Consider the following 17,948-nt stretch of genomic DNA (forward strand, 5'->3'; position numbering starts at 1 on the left):
GAAACACCTATTCTGTCTATTTTTTTTTATTATCTATCTTATTAACATTATAATTTATATATGCATATGCGTGCATGTATAAAATAAGAACTCTGCAGACTTCAGGAAAAAAAATTAATGAAACAATGAAGTTGATTAGACTTTCCAGGAGTTTCTCTGACTACTGTTCCGCATTTATCGTCATGAAAATATTTTTAACACCTCCAAATAAAAATATTTCAAGATTTTTTAAGAACTTCATAAACCTGCAAGTTTACATAAGTAAAATTTAAAGGGACGAGCAAAGGTAGATGCGGTTATTTGTAAGTAATCACTTTCAGGGACAAATGATGAGCACACATAACATAAACATAAACATAAAGAGCAAAAGCATTTTAACAGATGGGATGGTGAATTGTTTAAGACATATCTACTACCGAGATGCAATGTTCTTCTTCTTCTCGTGTATTATTAACAGTTTTGTCACATGAAAGTTTGGGGCTATCCAAAAACAAAGGGACAGAGAAGGGGAATAACATCGCCACAAAGGACATGTCACGAGTTTCCCTGTATGACTGGGCATCAATCTTTATTTATACAGGGAAAATTCCCAAACCATACTTAGTTTTCTAGTTTAATCTTTTTTTACTTTCTTTCTTCAGCAACTCTAAGACTGAGCTCAGCACTTTACCAAAGTGTTTTTGTTTTGTTTTGTTTTTACTATAGATAGAATCATGAAATGGAAAAATAACACAATGACAAAAAGTATATTGCTGATTGGTACACACAGCAAAGAGTGTTGCACTTCCACCGTGGAGGTGCAAAACTTGCAAAGTAAGAAGCAAGCTAGAAAGGAAAGGTGCAGCAGAAGGAGGAAGCTGATCTCAAGAGGTGAGGTCTGAGAACCTCTTTACCTCCCAAATACATGTGCAAGAAAAAATACAAATCATGACTAATATATAGTATAATATTATCAATTTTTGCTTCAGCACCACATTAACTTAGTTTAACTGACATATTAATTAAATGTTTAATAGACATTAAATATTAACTTTTACTAGAGTATTTTACATGCGTCTCCAGACATGCCAGAGTCTCCTGAATGTCTCTCACTAATAAAATCAAAGGTTGTCAAGTTGTTGCTGACTTATTTTGGCCCGTTTGTTACGGTGGAATTTGGTAACTTTAAGGAATGTCGTTGCTATAACGAGACTGGACCACACATGGGCGCTGTGTATTTCATATAGGGTCTGTAAACTGATAAACTGATAGGAAGGGGCTGGTACGTGCACCAAAGGTTCTCTTCCACTTTTTGGATTCTCAGTCTCCAAAAAAGTTTGGAGTCAAAAACGTCCCAGAGTCTCCCGGTAGATACAAATATCGTGTCTGAAAACAAGAGGTTCTCTTTAAAAAAAAAGCTGCTAATAAATTGGTGAGTACATTCAACAGGTAATTACGTGAAATTACATGAATGTCAGGTGGTGGTGACGGGATGGGGGGGGAGAGAGAGAGAAATTATAGAGCAAAATTTTAAAAATTAAAAAAGCAACGAAAAGAAAGAACTGCTGGGACAAAACGAGTCTCAACATGAGTCCACAAAGTGAAAATGAAACGAGGAAAACATCGTTGCGGGCTTCCCCGGTGAGTACATGAACCATATCCAAAATTAGGTCTGCGCGTACTGTAAGAGAGTGTCGCGCGAAAAAAAGGCCCGCCGGTAAAGTCACGCATGCATTAAAACAAAACAAAAAGAAAAACAGTTTTACATATTGTATTATTATTGTATTTAAACTGTTATAATATGATTAAATGCAATTTAACCGCTGGCTTTTACAGCCGTGGTTTGTGTGCTACTATTTTCACATCTCTGATAACTAACATGGTGGCTCTTTTAATGTGACTCCTGAACGCCTTTTATAAGTTATAAGCTGAACCTTTTATATTTGTTCGATAAAAACGCAAATGTCCACGTAAAAGCTGGGAAACGCAGCAGAAGCAGATTTCAAGTGTCGAATTATTTTAAAAATAAGCAGTACAAGTCTGAATTCACTGCCTTTGCTTTTTTGCACATACTCTCTAGTTTCTAAGGAAAGAAGAACCAGAACTCAGTTAATGTGTTGGTCAAATCAGCAGTTCACATTAAAACCTGGGGGGGGGGGGGGGGGGGGGGCAGGGGGGTTTAAAGTGACGCTCATGTACAGCGCCCTCCAGTGACTATGGAGCGTTTGTGCAAGCCTCAGCAGCTGCGTGTAAACATTTCCTGATCAATCATTTTTCAATACAGAACAGCGGAGCAGTTTATTGGATTTAGGTTTTGAAATTTACAACAAGGTAAAATATAATAATTAAAGTATATTTTCTGACAGAGCAAAAATAGGAAGAACAACCTTGTGTCTCGTGTTACACTCGGTCACAGCCCAAGAAGAGGCGAGACCAGATAAAGTGGTAACTTCAAAAATGATACTTTGTAAAAACATATTTGTCAGTGGTGTAAAGCGTACACGTACACATGGCAGAGTGTGTCTAAAACACAGAATCGTGCTGTTGCTAAGCTGGTGAACATCTGAAGGCTGGCTGTCACTGCAGGAAGGAAGACGCTTTTATATTGCTGCTCAGTTACCTGCTGCAAAACAAAGCACAGAACACAACAAACGAAGTGGAGATTCCTAGAGATCAACACAGCTGTTATATGAATGTGATACTACCCGGCACATCTATATACTGATGATTTTCTCTTGTATCAAAAACGTAAAGCACTTCTCACTATAATGCAGAGGTCTGGGAAATCTAAAAGGCCAGCAGGCCCACTGCAAAGACAAATCAACGGTCTTTTAGATTTATAAAGAAAGCGATCTATGTGCAAAACACAACAGGATTGTCCTGTGTCTGAATTTTTATAAGTAAAAGGTCTAAATATACTATTCGTGTTGTGTGTTAGCAAAGAGGGCTGCACATCAGCTGGAAATTTGTGCCCGGTGTTTTCACTCCCATTTTCTCAGCTGCATGATTTCATAAGATTAAACTTGGTAGATTTTGTCTAATCATGCTGAGAAACATGTGGACAGACAGACAAACCACACAGGAATTACAGGAGCCATCGTCACTTCTTTTCCTATTTACATTTAGGTGTCTAACCGCTAAATGGTGGTTAGTGTTTTGTTTGAGAGTTGCACTTGAGGAAGAGGAAGACGAGCAGTGCTGCTTTCAGTGAATGCTCGGTTTGCTTGTCAAAGCTCCATTTTGCTAATAATTTGGCTTTAGCCCTTACTAACCTTTAGACTCTTCAGACAGAGTAATAAAGAAAGATATATGACTGTGCAAACGTATTGTTTATTGTATTATGCACGACTTCCCTTGCACATCTTTTGCATGTTTCTTTTTTTATTTTATTTGCCTGTCCTGTCCGGCACTGGAGCAATCAGAATTATCGTCTGAAGGCTTTAGAAGAAGTCATGGGGTGAAGTGATATTTTAAGCTTTGCTCTGTTCCACTGACTCTTTGTTATTTTTTTCACTTTTGTCTTTTAACCTAGTTAAAGACACTGCAGATGCTTGGCTTTGTGTAATTGTGTGGTAAAATGGCATTTGGATTTGACTAATATTGATACAATGACATTAAATAGACATGTCTGCACACCCACACGGTGATGTCAATCTGATTACACCCCCCTGATATAAAGCTTGATACTGTGCTCTTTTATATTTAAGATAATAAACTGTTTACACCTGGAATGCGACTCGAGAAAGCTGCTATTAAATGGGTGAGCTGCAAATATTTAGAGCTAATTTGATTACTGAAAGCGAGTGCCGAGGGGCTCAGCATCAGCATTATGACTCATATGGCTAGACGTATTGCAGTTTGCTGGAATCTTCTAAAAAAGCCCCAATTAAGTGTTATTAGGTGGTAAGTAGGTGTGTGATGGGGTCTTTTGGAAGGTGTCAAAATTATTACAGGAATGAAACATGTTTTGAACAAATGATGCATTATTAAAGTTATATTATTATATGATATTCTTCTAAGAGTAAAACATTTTACGACAGTCGGTAAAAGAATAAAATGTTCTGGGGTTCTAAATATGCTAAAATGGATTCACCCCTCGGTCTTCAAAAATCTATTTTTGTCCTGCTTTTTGTTAAAATTAGGTGACACAAATATGGCAGCATTGTCTTGATGATAATTTCAGTTTCCTGTTGACGTTTTCTCTCTAGTCGTCTGTTGCATATTCATAGTGGTGGGAAGCACCACACTGACTCTGCTCAAAGAGTCTGAAACCACATCCTTAGTCACGCTTGTGACTATGACGCCCGACAGCCTCAGCTTTGTTCCGCTTGGCGTTCTCACACAGACATCAGCGCATCTGTGACTCTGACGCTTCGCTCACCGGTAAAGTTGCGGGAGTTTTAATTAGAATACGGTAAGATCATAATTTATTTTTCTCAGTGAAAAACTGAAAATGCCAAGATTATGATCATCCAGTATTAATTTGATTATTTTTGGATTTAGAATTTGTTAAGAAAAGTATACGGTGTAGTGTTCTTGCTAAACCTGACGCTCATCTCGTCGGATATTCATTTTTAGCCACTTACTCACTTTGTCCAAGTTTAGAAGTCAGTTACAAAAAAGCTATTTATTTATATCTTTTTAAAACACTTTTTTTCTGCCACACAACCACAGCTTTTTCTAAATTCTTCTGTGTTTAATGCAGCTGTTAGCAGCGGGTGGCCCCATGGCTCCCCAACATGTGTTCTTTTTCTTGCTGTGGTGCCTCGCTCTTTTCCTTCATGGAGGTAAGCAAGCTCTTTGTAATCTTTTTGTTTTCTTACTTCATTGATTTCTGTAGTTATTGATCCATTTATTGTATTTCGGATGCGCTGACTGTACGCTGTGGGTTTGTCTTGTCGTGGTTTTTGTGGCTACATTTTTTATTAAAATTAATTTCTTCAATTGAGTAAAACTGAGTAAAACTGCAAAAAAAGAAATGCTTTGATTTTGAAGAATATTGTTAAACTGGAAAACTAATAAATGTTAATGTTTTTTTTTAGCATCTACATCATTTTGCAATGTCACCTGCTGGACAGACTACGATGAGTTGTTGAACTGTTCGTGCGCAGCCTCTGTGCCGATGAATCCCCTTAACATCAGTGTCATTTGCAGGTAAAAGTTGCAGTGTGGCTATTTATGCAAACACTTTGTGGAGGCTTGTTTGAAATGATTGATTGGTTTATGCATTACCAGCTTCAGTAACTTTTTTATGGTATAGATGTGTTGTCAAATCGTCCAGTTTTAGTGCATAAACTGATTTTCATCTGTTTGCCATAGTTGGCATGAGGAGCTGATCGACCAGTGTTGCATTTATACCAGTGTTTGTGAATTAAATACAACAATAATAGGCTATCTTAGACTTTATTTCTTGGTCAATCCAACCACAAGTGGACACATCAGAACTTTCTTGTGTCTATATCATTTGGGTCCAAAATTCCCTGACTTTTGGTGTCATTTCAACTAGAAGGTTGAGGATCTCCCCTGCACACTTTGCTTAGGGAGAATTATGCAAAAAAGTTTTCCCATCTAATGTGTGTGTAGCCCTACAGGCCACTCCAACTGGTGACACTGACATCGCAATTTGTGACTTGCAATAGGGTGCAGGAGATGCCAATGAAGGACCACCACGTCCTGCACTGATGACGTATTTTGTTGTTGGGGTCTCGTTGGGGACACATCAGGACACATTAGCTTTTAGTCTACAAAGCAACCCTTACTTAGCCTATTGGTGGTTGTTTACACTTGCACGAACAGCCGTCTCCGTGTGAACTGATTGCCCAAGATGGGTTTAAAACAAGTGTAAGCCTTTAATCGTTATCTGTATGTCACAGAAAACAGGTGGCACGAACAAACATTTTTAGATTTATGTCTCATTAAAGAGACAGTATGTAGCATACAGTGTATGTACCAGAGAGACAAACTGCACTCCCTGGCGGCGACACTGTTTCAACACCACTGAAGTTTTAATCGCTTTAGTTCATATTCATTATATTTATTAAATATTTAGCGCTCCTCAGTTGATCAGTTGATGCTTTTCTTTTTCATATATGATAATACAAATAAAAAATGTTTGGGTTTTTAAAAATCACTTTAAATATTTAACAGTGGGCTTCAAAAAATGTTAATGGACTAATGAATATTTATGTTTTTATTCAGGTGTATTTTGCTTATAGAAATATTAGCGCATGACTGAACCACCTGCAAATCATCAGGACACCATTAAAAACAGTCAGTTTTGTTTTTTTAGGGGTGAAGATGAAGACGTTGATGGCAGCTGTGTTATCCGACCGCCTCAGTCCTGGTGTCAAATTGATAAGCCCTTTATTGATGTTGCATCAGTTGGAACAGTCTGCAGCACGACAGTCAGTGAAGAAGGCAGCTCATTCATAAATGAGTCATCCAGCTGGAACCTGAGTGAAGTGGGTAAGTAAAACTGATAACTCCTCAGTCTGACATTTCACTATTTGTCATCTCTGCTGAACACATAAAAAAGTCATCAAAACTGTTACAGAAAACAGCCTGTTGGTCCTCCAGTGACATTTCAGTCGCATCAAAATGTGTGTTAAAGACAAATTAAGGCATGTTAAATATGTTCCCTATTTTGGTTATTGATCACCCTCCATACATTAAACAATTTTCAACACAGATTGAGAGTTCAGAAAATCCAGAAGTTACAAGAATCATTCTGGCAACTTTCCCAATTTACCCGAATTGTTGTTTGCCGGTGAATGCCCACCTGTCTGTTTTATACTCGAAATTAAAACAAAAGCTAAAAATAATGTTCAGCTGCCATTTCTGGGCATGCACACATTTTCATAATATTCCCCTGGGGCTTTGTTTTCACAGTGAAACTTAAGCCTCCTTTAAACGTTCAAGTTGAAAACGCAGCGGAATTCTACAACATAACCTGGAGCCATGACAGCGCTGCCGCCGACTGCCTCAGATACAGAGTCCGCATAAGAACGAGCGAAAACTTGTTGAAGGTAATAGCAATATAAAAACCAATAACTTGGACGTGAGATTGAAAAAAACATTACTGTGAAATTTCTCAAAAATTCTCACAAAATTCTGATGTTTTTTTATTTTGTTCCTAACAGGATCCAGTTTTCTCCAAGGAAAGAGTGTCAGAAATGCAAATTCTGATAAACCACAATGAACTACAACCACATACCAATTATACTGTGGATGTTCAAGCCACATTTTGTCCTACATATGTCCTTCAGGGTCCATGGAGTGAATGGAGTTCCACTACAAACTGGAAAACAGAGGCGTTAAATGTCAAAGGTAGCCTTAATGTTCAAAGTAGCATCAATATTGAAGGTGAAAACTTATCCGAATTTATTTGAAAGTGTTTTATGCGTTTACGTTCTGCATGTGTCTTCGTGCATACACTTCAGTAACAGGAAGGGTGTCATTTGTTTGTCTAAGACTAAAAATTTTAAATGCCTTCTTTCCAGGTACTTGGTGGCACATCTTCCTGGCCATCATTATGGTCTTCTTTTTTTGCCTGTGTCTGTGTTATTCCCAGAAAACGTAAGTATTTGAAACACTGTTTTGTTTGTCTTTTCTTTTTTAAACCCCAGCAAACAATCACGATTAAAAACGTAATCGTTTGCATTGTCAGATTTCCGCTGAAACTTCATTAATTGCACAAAAAAGAAATAACTCAGCAGAGTTGAAACAATTTAATACTGGAGGTCAACAGTAACGCTTCCAGTAAATGATTAACAAAGCTTTAATCTGCATTTTCCTGGCATCACCTCCCACATATAGAAAAACCACTGCAGCATGTACGTGTGCAGCTCTTGCACTGAAAAGGCTAGCAGACATAGGAAGTTATGCAGAGCATCAGTGTCAGAGAACCGAGAACACCTCGCTTATCAAGTGCACACGGTTACAAGAAACCTACACAAGTTCACAAAAGCACATGAACTCTGTGCTTACATTTGTTCTGTTTGTTTTTTTTGCTTTCTCTTTCTTACCTGTTTCAAATAATGATGATGAAATGTTCTTCTCAGTGGAGTGATCACACCTTTTGATATTGGGTTTTTGAAATTATTCTAACGCATCTCTCTCGGGTACAGATGAATGGCTAACACTGTGCCAGTGGCTAACACAGTGTTAGCCACTGGCACAGTGTTAGCCACAGCTGAAAGTGATTCTACACTGATAAACCTTGAACGATCAGTTTTAGTAGAAACTGTTTCAGGGACAAACTGTTGGATTCAGCTTTGTTTATTTTAAACCTGTGGCTTGTTTTATACCGAAAAATGCTCCAAGTGACACGACATGTGTCACATGTCATAATTATTGCAGAGAGCTCTATAATAAAAAAAAGTCCTTTGTTATTATTCCAGCCCAGAGAATCATCTCAGTTTAGGCAACAAACAACGCTGAAACGTGCGTCAAAGTTTTCCTCGTCTTACGGCGGTAAAGAATCCTTTCAAAGAATAAATCTAAATCCAGACAAGGATTAGTCGGGTCAAGTCGCAGCGCGGTTAACAACTTTCAAGTGTTCATTTCATAGAAAGGAAAATTTTCTCTACTACTAATAAACTTATCATTTTGTCTTATAGATAACAAATAGTCAAATAGCAAGATGTGACTAATGAATTCTGCTTAACTCTGTACAGTCTTTCACATGACATCTGTTGTGTTATCAGCATTTCTAGTTTGTAGCTGTTGCCTTTGACCACAGCTTCATAACTGCTCAGCTCACGTACTGAAAACGAAAATCACCTCCATAAGACGTGACACTGAGCTATAAATGTCATTTTCCCTTCTCTGCCTGTTGTTTGGTTTTAAAATCATTTCACATTTGTCTCAGGTATTGGCAGAGAAAACTTCAGGTGATTACGTACATCCCGAGGCCGGATGAGTTTTTCAAACCCCTGTATCACAACTACGAAGGGAACTTCAAGGTAAGACAGCAAAACAAGGTCACTCATTGCGTTTTTGTGTAATTTCCAAATTAAGCCAGCAGGTGCTGCCACAGGGGGGACTTTCTGCACATCTGGACCCTGTTTTGTGGGACTTTCCCCAGACTTCACACTAAGGGACTCCGTGATGTGAATGAGTCAGTGTGTAGGGGCTTCAAGAACCTTTTCAGATATCAGTATGAAATCTTGTGGGTTGATATTTGTGTATAAAAGTCAAACCTGTTCCACCCCAGTGGAAAATACCACCGGTGAATCTATTTTGATCTTTGATTTGACATAGTATTAGACTAAAAACAGCCTGCTCTTCACCTGAAAGGCACACAAGTGAAAAGGTTGTGGTTTGCACTTTTGAAATAGTTTTGCTGTTTCTTTATGAATCGCTTCATCTTCTATTACCCTGTGTATTTACCCTAATGTGATTTATGCTATTTTTCTTTCTAAGCTTAGGGAAATGTTGATCGTTATTTCTCCCTTTTCTTTATGTTAACTCATTTCAAATCCAAGCGGATAGAGTCTGCACTGTATTTCTAAATAGCTGGGTTAAAATGTCTCTTACATAAAGCACCTTATCATGTCTGCTTTTGCTTCTCATTTGCTGCTTCTTTAGAATAAAAACAATCCAGTACAGCAGCTTCACCACATCTCGCTTATAAAGGAGTGTAGAGCACATTGAAAGAACCTGCTAGTATAATTTAAACATACCTTTAAAATAGACCTTTTACCCCAGAACGGTTCTTCCATTGCAAATGTTCCACATCCCCAGAAAGTATAAAATTAGCCCCGCAGCAATCTTGGTGACAGACCAAAAAAAACCCACACCTCCGCCTCAGTTCTCACTCTAGTTGATGAATTTCACCCGAGTACGAGCAACAAGTTGAATTTATTAGCTTTGGCCATGAATGCAGTTGCACACATTGTTCAGTAGAGTGCGCTGCTGCAGCAAATGTCAGAAACAACATCAGGCAAGAGGAGATTATTCTTACTTGGTTTGATAAACAGTAATTATTTTATTTAACTTTGAGGAATGTAGCTGATAACATACAAGATATAGTAGTTTAAAATTACAACTTTTAAGTTACTGATTTAAACCCATTTTTACAGTTACTTTTGTTTTGGAAACAGAGTCAATGTTGACTGCATACTGTCCCACTGTAACTCTTTATTTGGCACCAGTTCTTATCAGAAGGTGGCAGTATTGTTATTGGTAATTGAACCTTTTTCGGGGGGGCTTAAAACACACTTTACTGCAAACCACATTCACCTATTCCCACACGCTTTCATAAAGAATGCCTAGGGTGCTTTAAGCACCAAACAGAGTTGATTATTTTGCTCAAGGAACATTTGAGGAGTGGGGCTTTGCACTGCTTCCCTTCTAATTGTTGGGTAACCCACTCCACCGCCACTTACCCACTTTAAGTTCTTAAAAACAATCTTTGATTTTAAAGACAGTGTAGTCTTTTTCCTTTCTTTCCGTCCTTCTTTTTTTTGACTCTGTATTATGTCTTTCTCTCAGATATGGTTGTAGTTTGTTTGCAGTGTCTTTCACCCTTGTGGTGCAGAGTGCTTCCTTTCTCTCAGCGATTTTAAAAACATTGTTGTGCTGAAGAGCTTTTTTTCCAGGATGTGGTGGCCTATGCTTTGAGAAACTGATTCATGCTTATCTGGCCATCAGCTTGCTGCAAGCCAGTGGTAATTGCAGAAAGTTTACACCTCATTGCCACATATGGGTTGCTGTAAAGGAATGTGCATTTTAAGAAAGAGATATACTTTAGTAGTGCATTAAAGTAAGAATCACTAATATTTTCTTAGAGGATAGGACATATATGCTCCTTTTGAGCTACTCCTGCAGTCTTTCCACATGCGACTAGTCACAGCTTAATTCCTGTTTGTCTAGTTTGCTAAAAAAAATAATGATTTCTAATGGCTAAAATGTCAGATATTTTCAAACTGTATTTGTATTAGTAGGAACAAAAAATTTCAGGACCTGTACCATTTTAACATTTCTGGTCCTGGCACTAACAGTTAAATCTTTTGATCCTGTGAAAGCCCCAGACACTTAGGTACTTGTCCGGATGTCTCAACCACACTTGCAAAAGAACCTAAGATAAGGACAAGGTTCTCAACATTAAAGCAAACTTGTTTTGCTTTTTTAAAAGGTGATTTTTAATTAAGTATTAGTTCTTTGGTAAAACATGGTAACAGTGAAAATACTGAAATCCATTATCTACCACAAAAGTCAAATGAACTGATATTTCCGCCAGCAGTCTGGCAGCTTTGCTCTCCTCTGGGACCTCCCCATCCTTCCACATACATACACTGAAAGCTGGAGGTGGGGAGAGAAACGGCAAGACCCCCACACATTAGAGCAATGATAATAGATATGATATTCAAATGCAAACACTTCCTGAGTGGAAAAGTGGATGTAGTGGGTTGTAAAGCAGCTTCTGCACGACCTTTTGGATGTGCAGAAGGGTAGCAGCATGCTTGGCAGGCACTCACACTGCAGCCAGTGAATGACACTGTTAGGAAAGAGAGAAAGACTTTTAATTCTCATGCAAATCATTTGGTGCACACTGTTTCCTTGAGAAGATGACAAAGCACACTCTTAAACATTCAGCTGACACTTTTTTAGCATTTCTTTAGTCCAGCATTTTGATGTTTCCCCCTTTTTTTTTCTCTTACAGGAATGGGTGAAGCCTGTATTCAGTGAATATGATTACCTGAGGATCAGTCCAAATGTTCAGATGATGAGTGAGAAGCAGCATGACATACTTCACTGGAGCGACGAGAAGCAGCGAGACAATGAGGACAACGAGACGAATCAAGGTGGCGACATCCACCACATGCTGCAGCCTCACAGCAACATGCTGCTGCACTTTCCAGACGGTGACAGTTCACAGGGCAACAGCCACTCCACTGGACACATCTCCATCCATACTGTAACCTTATCTGGAGAAGATTTTGATGAGGAAGTTACATCACAGAGCTCCCTCAGAAGTTACCAAGATGGAGCAAGCTTGGGTTCCTTTGAGGAAGACAACAGAGAGCATGCCAGCTATGCTTTAGAGGAGCCTCACATGTCCAGGATGAACAGACAAAGTGGGGTATTACCACAGCATGAAAACCGCATATCCAATGACCTACTAGTGGAAAACCTAAACTTCCAGCCTCATGATCAGTTTAATGAACCAGAGAGGGTATCCCTTGACTCGTTTGAGCAGTCAGAAGATGGCTACCCTCATGTGGACCTGGACACAATTGATAGTGGTTTTGGGGAGTGTGGCAGCCCCGGAGCATCAGACTCAAATACAGCAGATCAGATCAACTCTGATTTATTTCATCAGCACACGAACTCAAATTCAAATTATGTTAAGCAGTGGATGATAATGTAGCACTATTCAAGAAGACTCAAGCCACCTGGAGAATGAACTCCATGAATCACAATGATTCAAAGTCGACTGACTGCTACCGTTTCAGATTGTTGGGCTGTGGGGCACACGTTTATTTAAGACTTGGATTTGTTGATGATATTTGAATTAGAAAAAGAACCTAGTTGAGTGGTCATGCTGTAATGTTGTGTATTTTTTATAGTTGAATGTTTTTTTTTCTTGCACTATAGTCTTGTTCCGTTATTTTAAAAGAACAGCTCCAAGGGAGAGGAGAGAGAGAAAGAGACTCTATGCCTGAAAGTATCAGTAGATAAAAATAAATGAAATAAATAATATTTAATAAAAATACAGTGATTCTGTGAAATGCAAATTCATTTACATACATACTTATAAGTGTTGATTTAATTTAATAATAAAATGCTGCAAAAGTCTGATTAGTTCCATGCTGACTCAACAGAATTTAACAAATCCTCAATCAAAATTCTGCTTTGATTTAGATTGCCTGAACATTTTTTGAAATCCAATTATTTTCTCATGGTCATGCATGCTTTGTTAGTTTGTTACTATCAAAGCATGGTTTGTTAGCATGCATGCTGCCTTATCAAGATATTGATAATGTCTGTTTTCCTTGCAAATGCATTTTGGCAGAAACCACTGAAAGTCATGCTTTGTGCAATGTCAGACAAAAGTGCAAATTTGGAGCAAAATGTTATCTGAGGATGATTATTTCACTGGTCTTCATCTCATTCATCAGCAGGAAGGAGACAAATGCGTCAGAAAAACTTCATCTCCTGTTGTAAAGAGTCTGCTTGTGTGTCTTCTTTCTTCAGACATTGTGTTTCACTTGAAAGTGTTAAATGTAACTTCATCCATATTTAAAACAGTTTAAAACATTGATCAGTAAAATAAAAGTGTCAACACAATCAATGAATAATAGATGAGATGTTCTATGGTAAATGTTTTTGCATTGTTACGGAGATGTCATTGCACCTCAAAATTTAATATTGTGTCAATTTTGCATCATACAAAGTTTAAGCATGAAAGTGCAAATTTTCTCAGACATAAGTCTGAAAAAATTTGTAATACATGTTACAAAATTTTTTTAGTATCTTCTGCAAAAATGTATTGGGTTAAAGTAAATATCTAGATAAAGTTGATTAATAGTGCAAATTCATGGTTTGCAAATCACTGTGACATTGTGTAACTTTTAACTGATCAAGACGGAATCAAATAAGTTAGAAAGGATATTTAAAGATGAATTATGCTGCGATCACAATATTGCTTTAGCATGTCATCTTTTAGCATCCATATAATTTTCACATTCTATCAGTGATAGCCTTGAGGCGCTTTTTACTGTGACATAAAGACCCTGCAATATTAGAGAACAAGCCCCAACCATCAGAAGGTCCCCTATGAGCATCAATTAGAGACTTTGTGAAATAAGAACTCCTTTTTATTGACAGCATCTCCAGCAGCACCAGGCCAGAAAGGGCCAGCCAGAAAGAAAAACAACTTAAAACTAGAGAGTGAGATTATACAAATGCTACTAGCATGCAATAGTTGCATATAATGGGGCTACAGATGTAAGGTACTTGCAGTCATATAGCTCTTTTCTGTTCTTATTGACCACTCAATATTTGGAATGGTAAATGGACAGATTCTTATTTAGCTCTTTTCTACTCTCCCAGAGCACTCAAAGCACTTTATAACACACGCCACATTCACACGCATTCATCAGAGAGCAACTTAGGATTGCTTAGGTTAGTGACTTGCCCAAGGATATTTGGCATACAGACTTGGGGGAGCCAGGGGTTGAACCACCAGCCAAAGAGAGCTCCCGAGCTACAACCACCCAAGTGGACTGCAAGTCAAGGTGAGAAGGCTCCTGGTTTGACCCCGGCTGGGGTCTTTCTGTGTAGCAGTGGTACAACATTTTCTACCACCTTGCCACTCGAGAGGGAAGTAGGCATGAGTGGAGTAAGGCTTGGTGCATCATGGTCCCCAGTAACTGAGAAGCGTAACTTTGGGATGGTTCAGGGTCAGTTGATCCATTTACATATCTACTATTTGCTCGATGATATTCGAATGCAGTTAATAGGCTTGAAAACTAAAATAATACTTTATACACAGAGTTTTGTATTGGTCATCCCATGAAAAACCTTTACAAGTCAGCTGATTTTTATTTAATGTTTTTGTACAATAGCTTTATTGAGTGTACCCATGTAAACATTTACCTCCACACTAAATATTTTGAGTTACAGGTTCTGAAAGTACATGTGAATGGGTCAAATTTTTAAAACAACTCTTGATAAGTACAGGAGACTTTTCAGGGCTGAGAAACACTCTGTTTAAAAGAAAAACAGTGCAACCAAATTTACACCCACTCCAAGTATCACAATCTGAAGCCAAAATCTTGTTTCTGTTCAGCACGATTATTTCTGTAACCGACACTGAGCATCAACATCATGTATATCATAATAGTTTCAGAATCAAAACATAACCAGTTTTTTAGATTTGTGAGGGGTGGACTAGCAAAGCAAGCACTGGTATTATAAGAGATAAGATAAGATAAGATAGAACTTTATTAATCCCTCGGGTGGGTTCCTCTGGGAAATTCGACTTCCAAAAAAGCACAGCAACGACCGAAGTTACAGTTACAGAATTGTTATATATATATATATATATATATATATATATATATACACACACACACACACACACACACACACATATATAAATACAGAGACAAATATAAATAAAATATACAAAGGGGATAAATAGAATAAATAGGAATAAAAAAAAAAATACAAGTGAATTGCACATTTCAAGTATTGAGTCTATTGCACTGTTGACTATTTACAAAAGTATTGCACAAAGGTATTGTACAGTGAGGTGAAGAGGCACTACAGCTTAGTTGTTCCCTCCTTTGTCCTCCTGTTTCCTGTTTCCCCTCCCTCTCCCCTCCAGAGAGGAGTTAAACAGTCTGATGGCGTGTGGGACAAAGGAGTTTTTAAGTCTGTTAGTTCTTGTCTTGGGGAGAAGCAACCTGTCACTGAACAGACTCTTCTGATTGTTAATGGCCGTGTGCAGAGGATGCCCAGCATTGTTCATGATGTCCATCAGTTTCTTTAGTGTCCTTTTCTCTGCCACTGTCACCAGAGTGTCCAGCTTCATGCCGACCACAGAGCTAGCCTTCCTGATCAGTTTCTCCAGCCTGCATGAGTCCCTCTTTGCTGTGCTGCTCCCCCAGCACACCACAGCATAGAAAAGTACTCCAGCAACCACCGACTGGTAAAACATCCTCAGGAGCTTCCTGCAGATGTTAAAAGACCTCAGCCTCCTGAGGAAGTACAGTCGGCTTTGGGCTTTTTTATACAGGTGCTCTGTGTTGCATGACCAGTCCAGTTTATTGTCCACCCACAGCCCGAGGTACTTGTACTTGTTGACCACCTCCACCTCCTCACCCTCTATCTGAACCGGCAGTGGACCTTCTCTGGACCTCCCGAAGTCCACAACCAGTTCCTTAGTCTTTGAGGTGTTGAGTTGCAGGTGGTTTGTGTGACTCCATGCGACAAAGTTCCTCACCAGACTTCTGTACTCCTCTTCCTGATCATCCCAGATACACCCCATGATGGCCGTGTCATCTGCAAACTTCTGAATGTGGCATAATTCAGAGTTGTAGCAGAAGTCAGAGGTGTACAGGGTGAAGAGAAGAGGGGACAGCACAGTTCCCTGTGGTGCTCCTGTGCTGCTGACCACAGTGTCAGACGTGATCATTTACTGGAGCCGACTTCAAAAAGTGTATTTCTGAGTATGAGCATGTCGTACTTATATGTTACAGCAATTATATATGAGAGTAATGTTTGGTAAAGTGAGTACAAGAGACACCACCTTTAGCAAAAGGTAAGCCGAGCAGGTAATGAAGCAACAATTGTGAATTCACCATCTAATGGTGCACACTCTTCTGTGTGTTCAAATTGCATTCAGGATTTTCTCTGTGCATTTATCAAATCAGAATGAGTGATGGACATTAAAAGTGAAGTAAGTGAGGGAAAGGAGAAAACATGTGTGACCATAGTCAGTCTAATAGTTGCTTCAACAGGACTTTTGGACCTGGAATCCACAAGTGGGGATAGGTTAACTGCATCAAAACATCTCAGTTTAGTCTTCATGATTAATTTGACACATTACATCCTTTAAACATAATCTCTGGCTCTCTTCCACAGCACGTCTTCCTTCTCTCACCCCAACCGGTCGCAGCATATGGCCCCTCCCTGAGCCTGGTTCTGCCTGATGTTTCTTCCTGTTTCAGTTTCCTTCCCACTGTCGCTAAAGTGCTTGCTCAGAGGTGGTCTCATGATTGTTGGGTTTTTCTCTGTATGTATTATTACAATACACAGCCCCTTGAGGTGACTGTTGTGAGTTGGTGCTGTATAAATAAAATTGAATTGAATTGAATTAAACTTTCACCTGAGGCCACAAGTGAGTGAAGGATAATAAAACCAATAAAGATTCTGAATTATCATTGCCGTAATTGCACGTGTTTTCTTTATCAAACACCTGGAAAAATATGTGAACTACTGATATTTTTAAAAATGCATTTAAAAGTTGTTCAAACTTTACCCTGGAGGTTTTCTTTTGTTTTTTTTAAAGAATGTGCTCACAGTATCTTAATTTTTACATTTAGCTGCATTCACACTGTTACTTCTGTTTATTATGAACATTTCTGACTTTTCAATAAATATTATTTACCTTTTATAACATAATGAATTAACAGCAAGGCAAAGAAGGCAAGAAGAAATTGTTAACAACCATCAATAAACAGCTGCTATAAGAGAGCTGACTTCACATTCTGATTCATGAACCTTTTTCTGAAAGAAAATCAGGAAGGAAAAACTGGGAAAGTGTGACTAATTATTAGTGCCACATTAAGAAAAAAATGTTGTCCCTTTTGAAATTTTAAAGTTAAACATGAAATGGTGTTTTCAGAGAAAAGAGGGGAGGCTATTTTGAGGAAAGAAAGTAAAAATATGGAGATTACAGTTGTCCTTTCAACCCTAACAAATGCCACGGCTTGAATAACCTCTACAAAAAGACTTGTGTCCATCTTATTGTGTCTTGTGATACATACATCCCCTTTATTTGTTGTTGGCCAGAGGGGCCGATGGCGCGATATGGCAGCCTCGCTTCTGTCAGTCTGCCCCAGGGCAGCTGTGCCTACAACTGTAGCTGCCTCCACCAGTGTGTGAATGTGAGAGTGAATGAATAGTGGTATTGTAAAGCGCTTTGGGTGCCTTGAAAAGCGCTATATAAATCCAATCCATTATTATTATTATTATTATTTATTGCACTAGGGTGTAACCATCAATATTAATGCAACTGTCCATTGTCAGCGACATCAACGCTCTCGTTCAGAACTGAGGAGAAAAAGTCAAAAATATCCACTTTTTGTTTTCTTCCACTGTAGGTCCAGATTTTCTGTTCCAACACATTTACAATGAAGCTGAATTCACTTAACATTACAGGAAGTCTGGTTCAGCGCTCTAATTAAAAAGTCCTATTCTGATTCTATGAATATTATGGCAACACAGAGTTTAGA

At 38.5% G+C, this 17,948-nt stretch overlaps 1 protein-coding gene across 1 annotated transcript; it reads left to right on the forward strand.

Annotated features, from left to right (window-relative positions):
* Window positions 1-1,295: 1,295 nt before the first annotated feature.
* On the forward strand, window positions 1,296-13,260 carry il21r.1 (interleukin 21 receptor, tandem duplicate 1). Its single transcript, XM_085292655.1, has 10 exons — window positions 1,296-1,411; window positions 4,188-4,393; window positions 4,685-4,766; window positions 5,022-5,133; window positions 6,269-6,444; window positions 6,868-7,004; window positions 7,119-7,305; window positions 7,479-7,554; window positions 8,849-8,942; window positions 11,645-13,260. Exons 3-10 carry the CDS (start codon window positions 4,706-4,708, stop codon window positions 12,350-12,352), a joined length of 1,551 nt encoding a protein of 516 aa, XP_085148781.1. The 5' UTR covers window positions 1,296-1,411; window positions 4,188-4,393; window positions 4,685-4,705; the 3' UTR covers window positions 12,353-13,260.
* Window positions 13,261-17,948: the final 4,688 nt, after the last annotated feature.

Source organism: Mchenga conophoros, linkage group LG11 (assembly GCF_057382185.1).
Source record: "Mchenga conophoros isolate Kocher_MC1m ecotype Shallow Benthic linkage group LG11, M_conophoros_male_GT1.1, whole genome shotgun sequence".
NCBI lineage: Eukaryota > Metazoa > Chordata > Actinopteri > Cichliformes > Cichlidae > Mchenga > Mchenga conophoros.

Bases quoted from the DNA above. Each gene is read 5' to 3' on its own strand.
- il21r.1 (XM_085292655.1), top strand. From the start codon at position 4,706: ATGGCTCCCCAACATGTGTTCTTTTTCTTGCTGTGGTGCCTCGCTCTT. The intron at 5,134-6,268 runs GTAAAAGTTGCA...TTGTTTTTTTAG, and splicing joins AACATCAGTGTCATTTGCAG to GGGTGAAGATGAAGACGTTG. The intron at 6,445-6,867 runs GTAAGTAAAACT...TTGTTTTCACAG, and splicing joins CTGGAACCTGAGTGAAGTGG to TGAAACTTAAGCCTCCTTTA.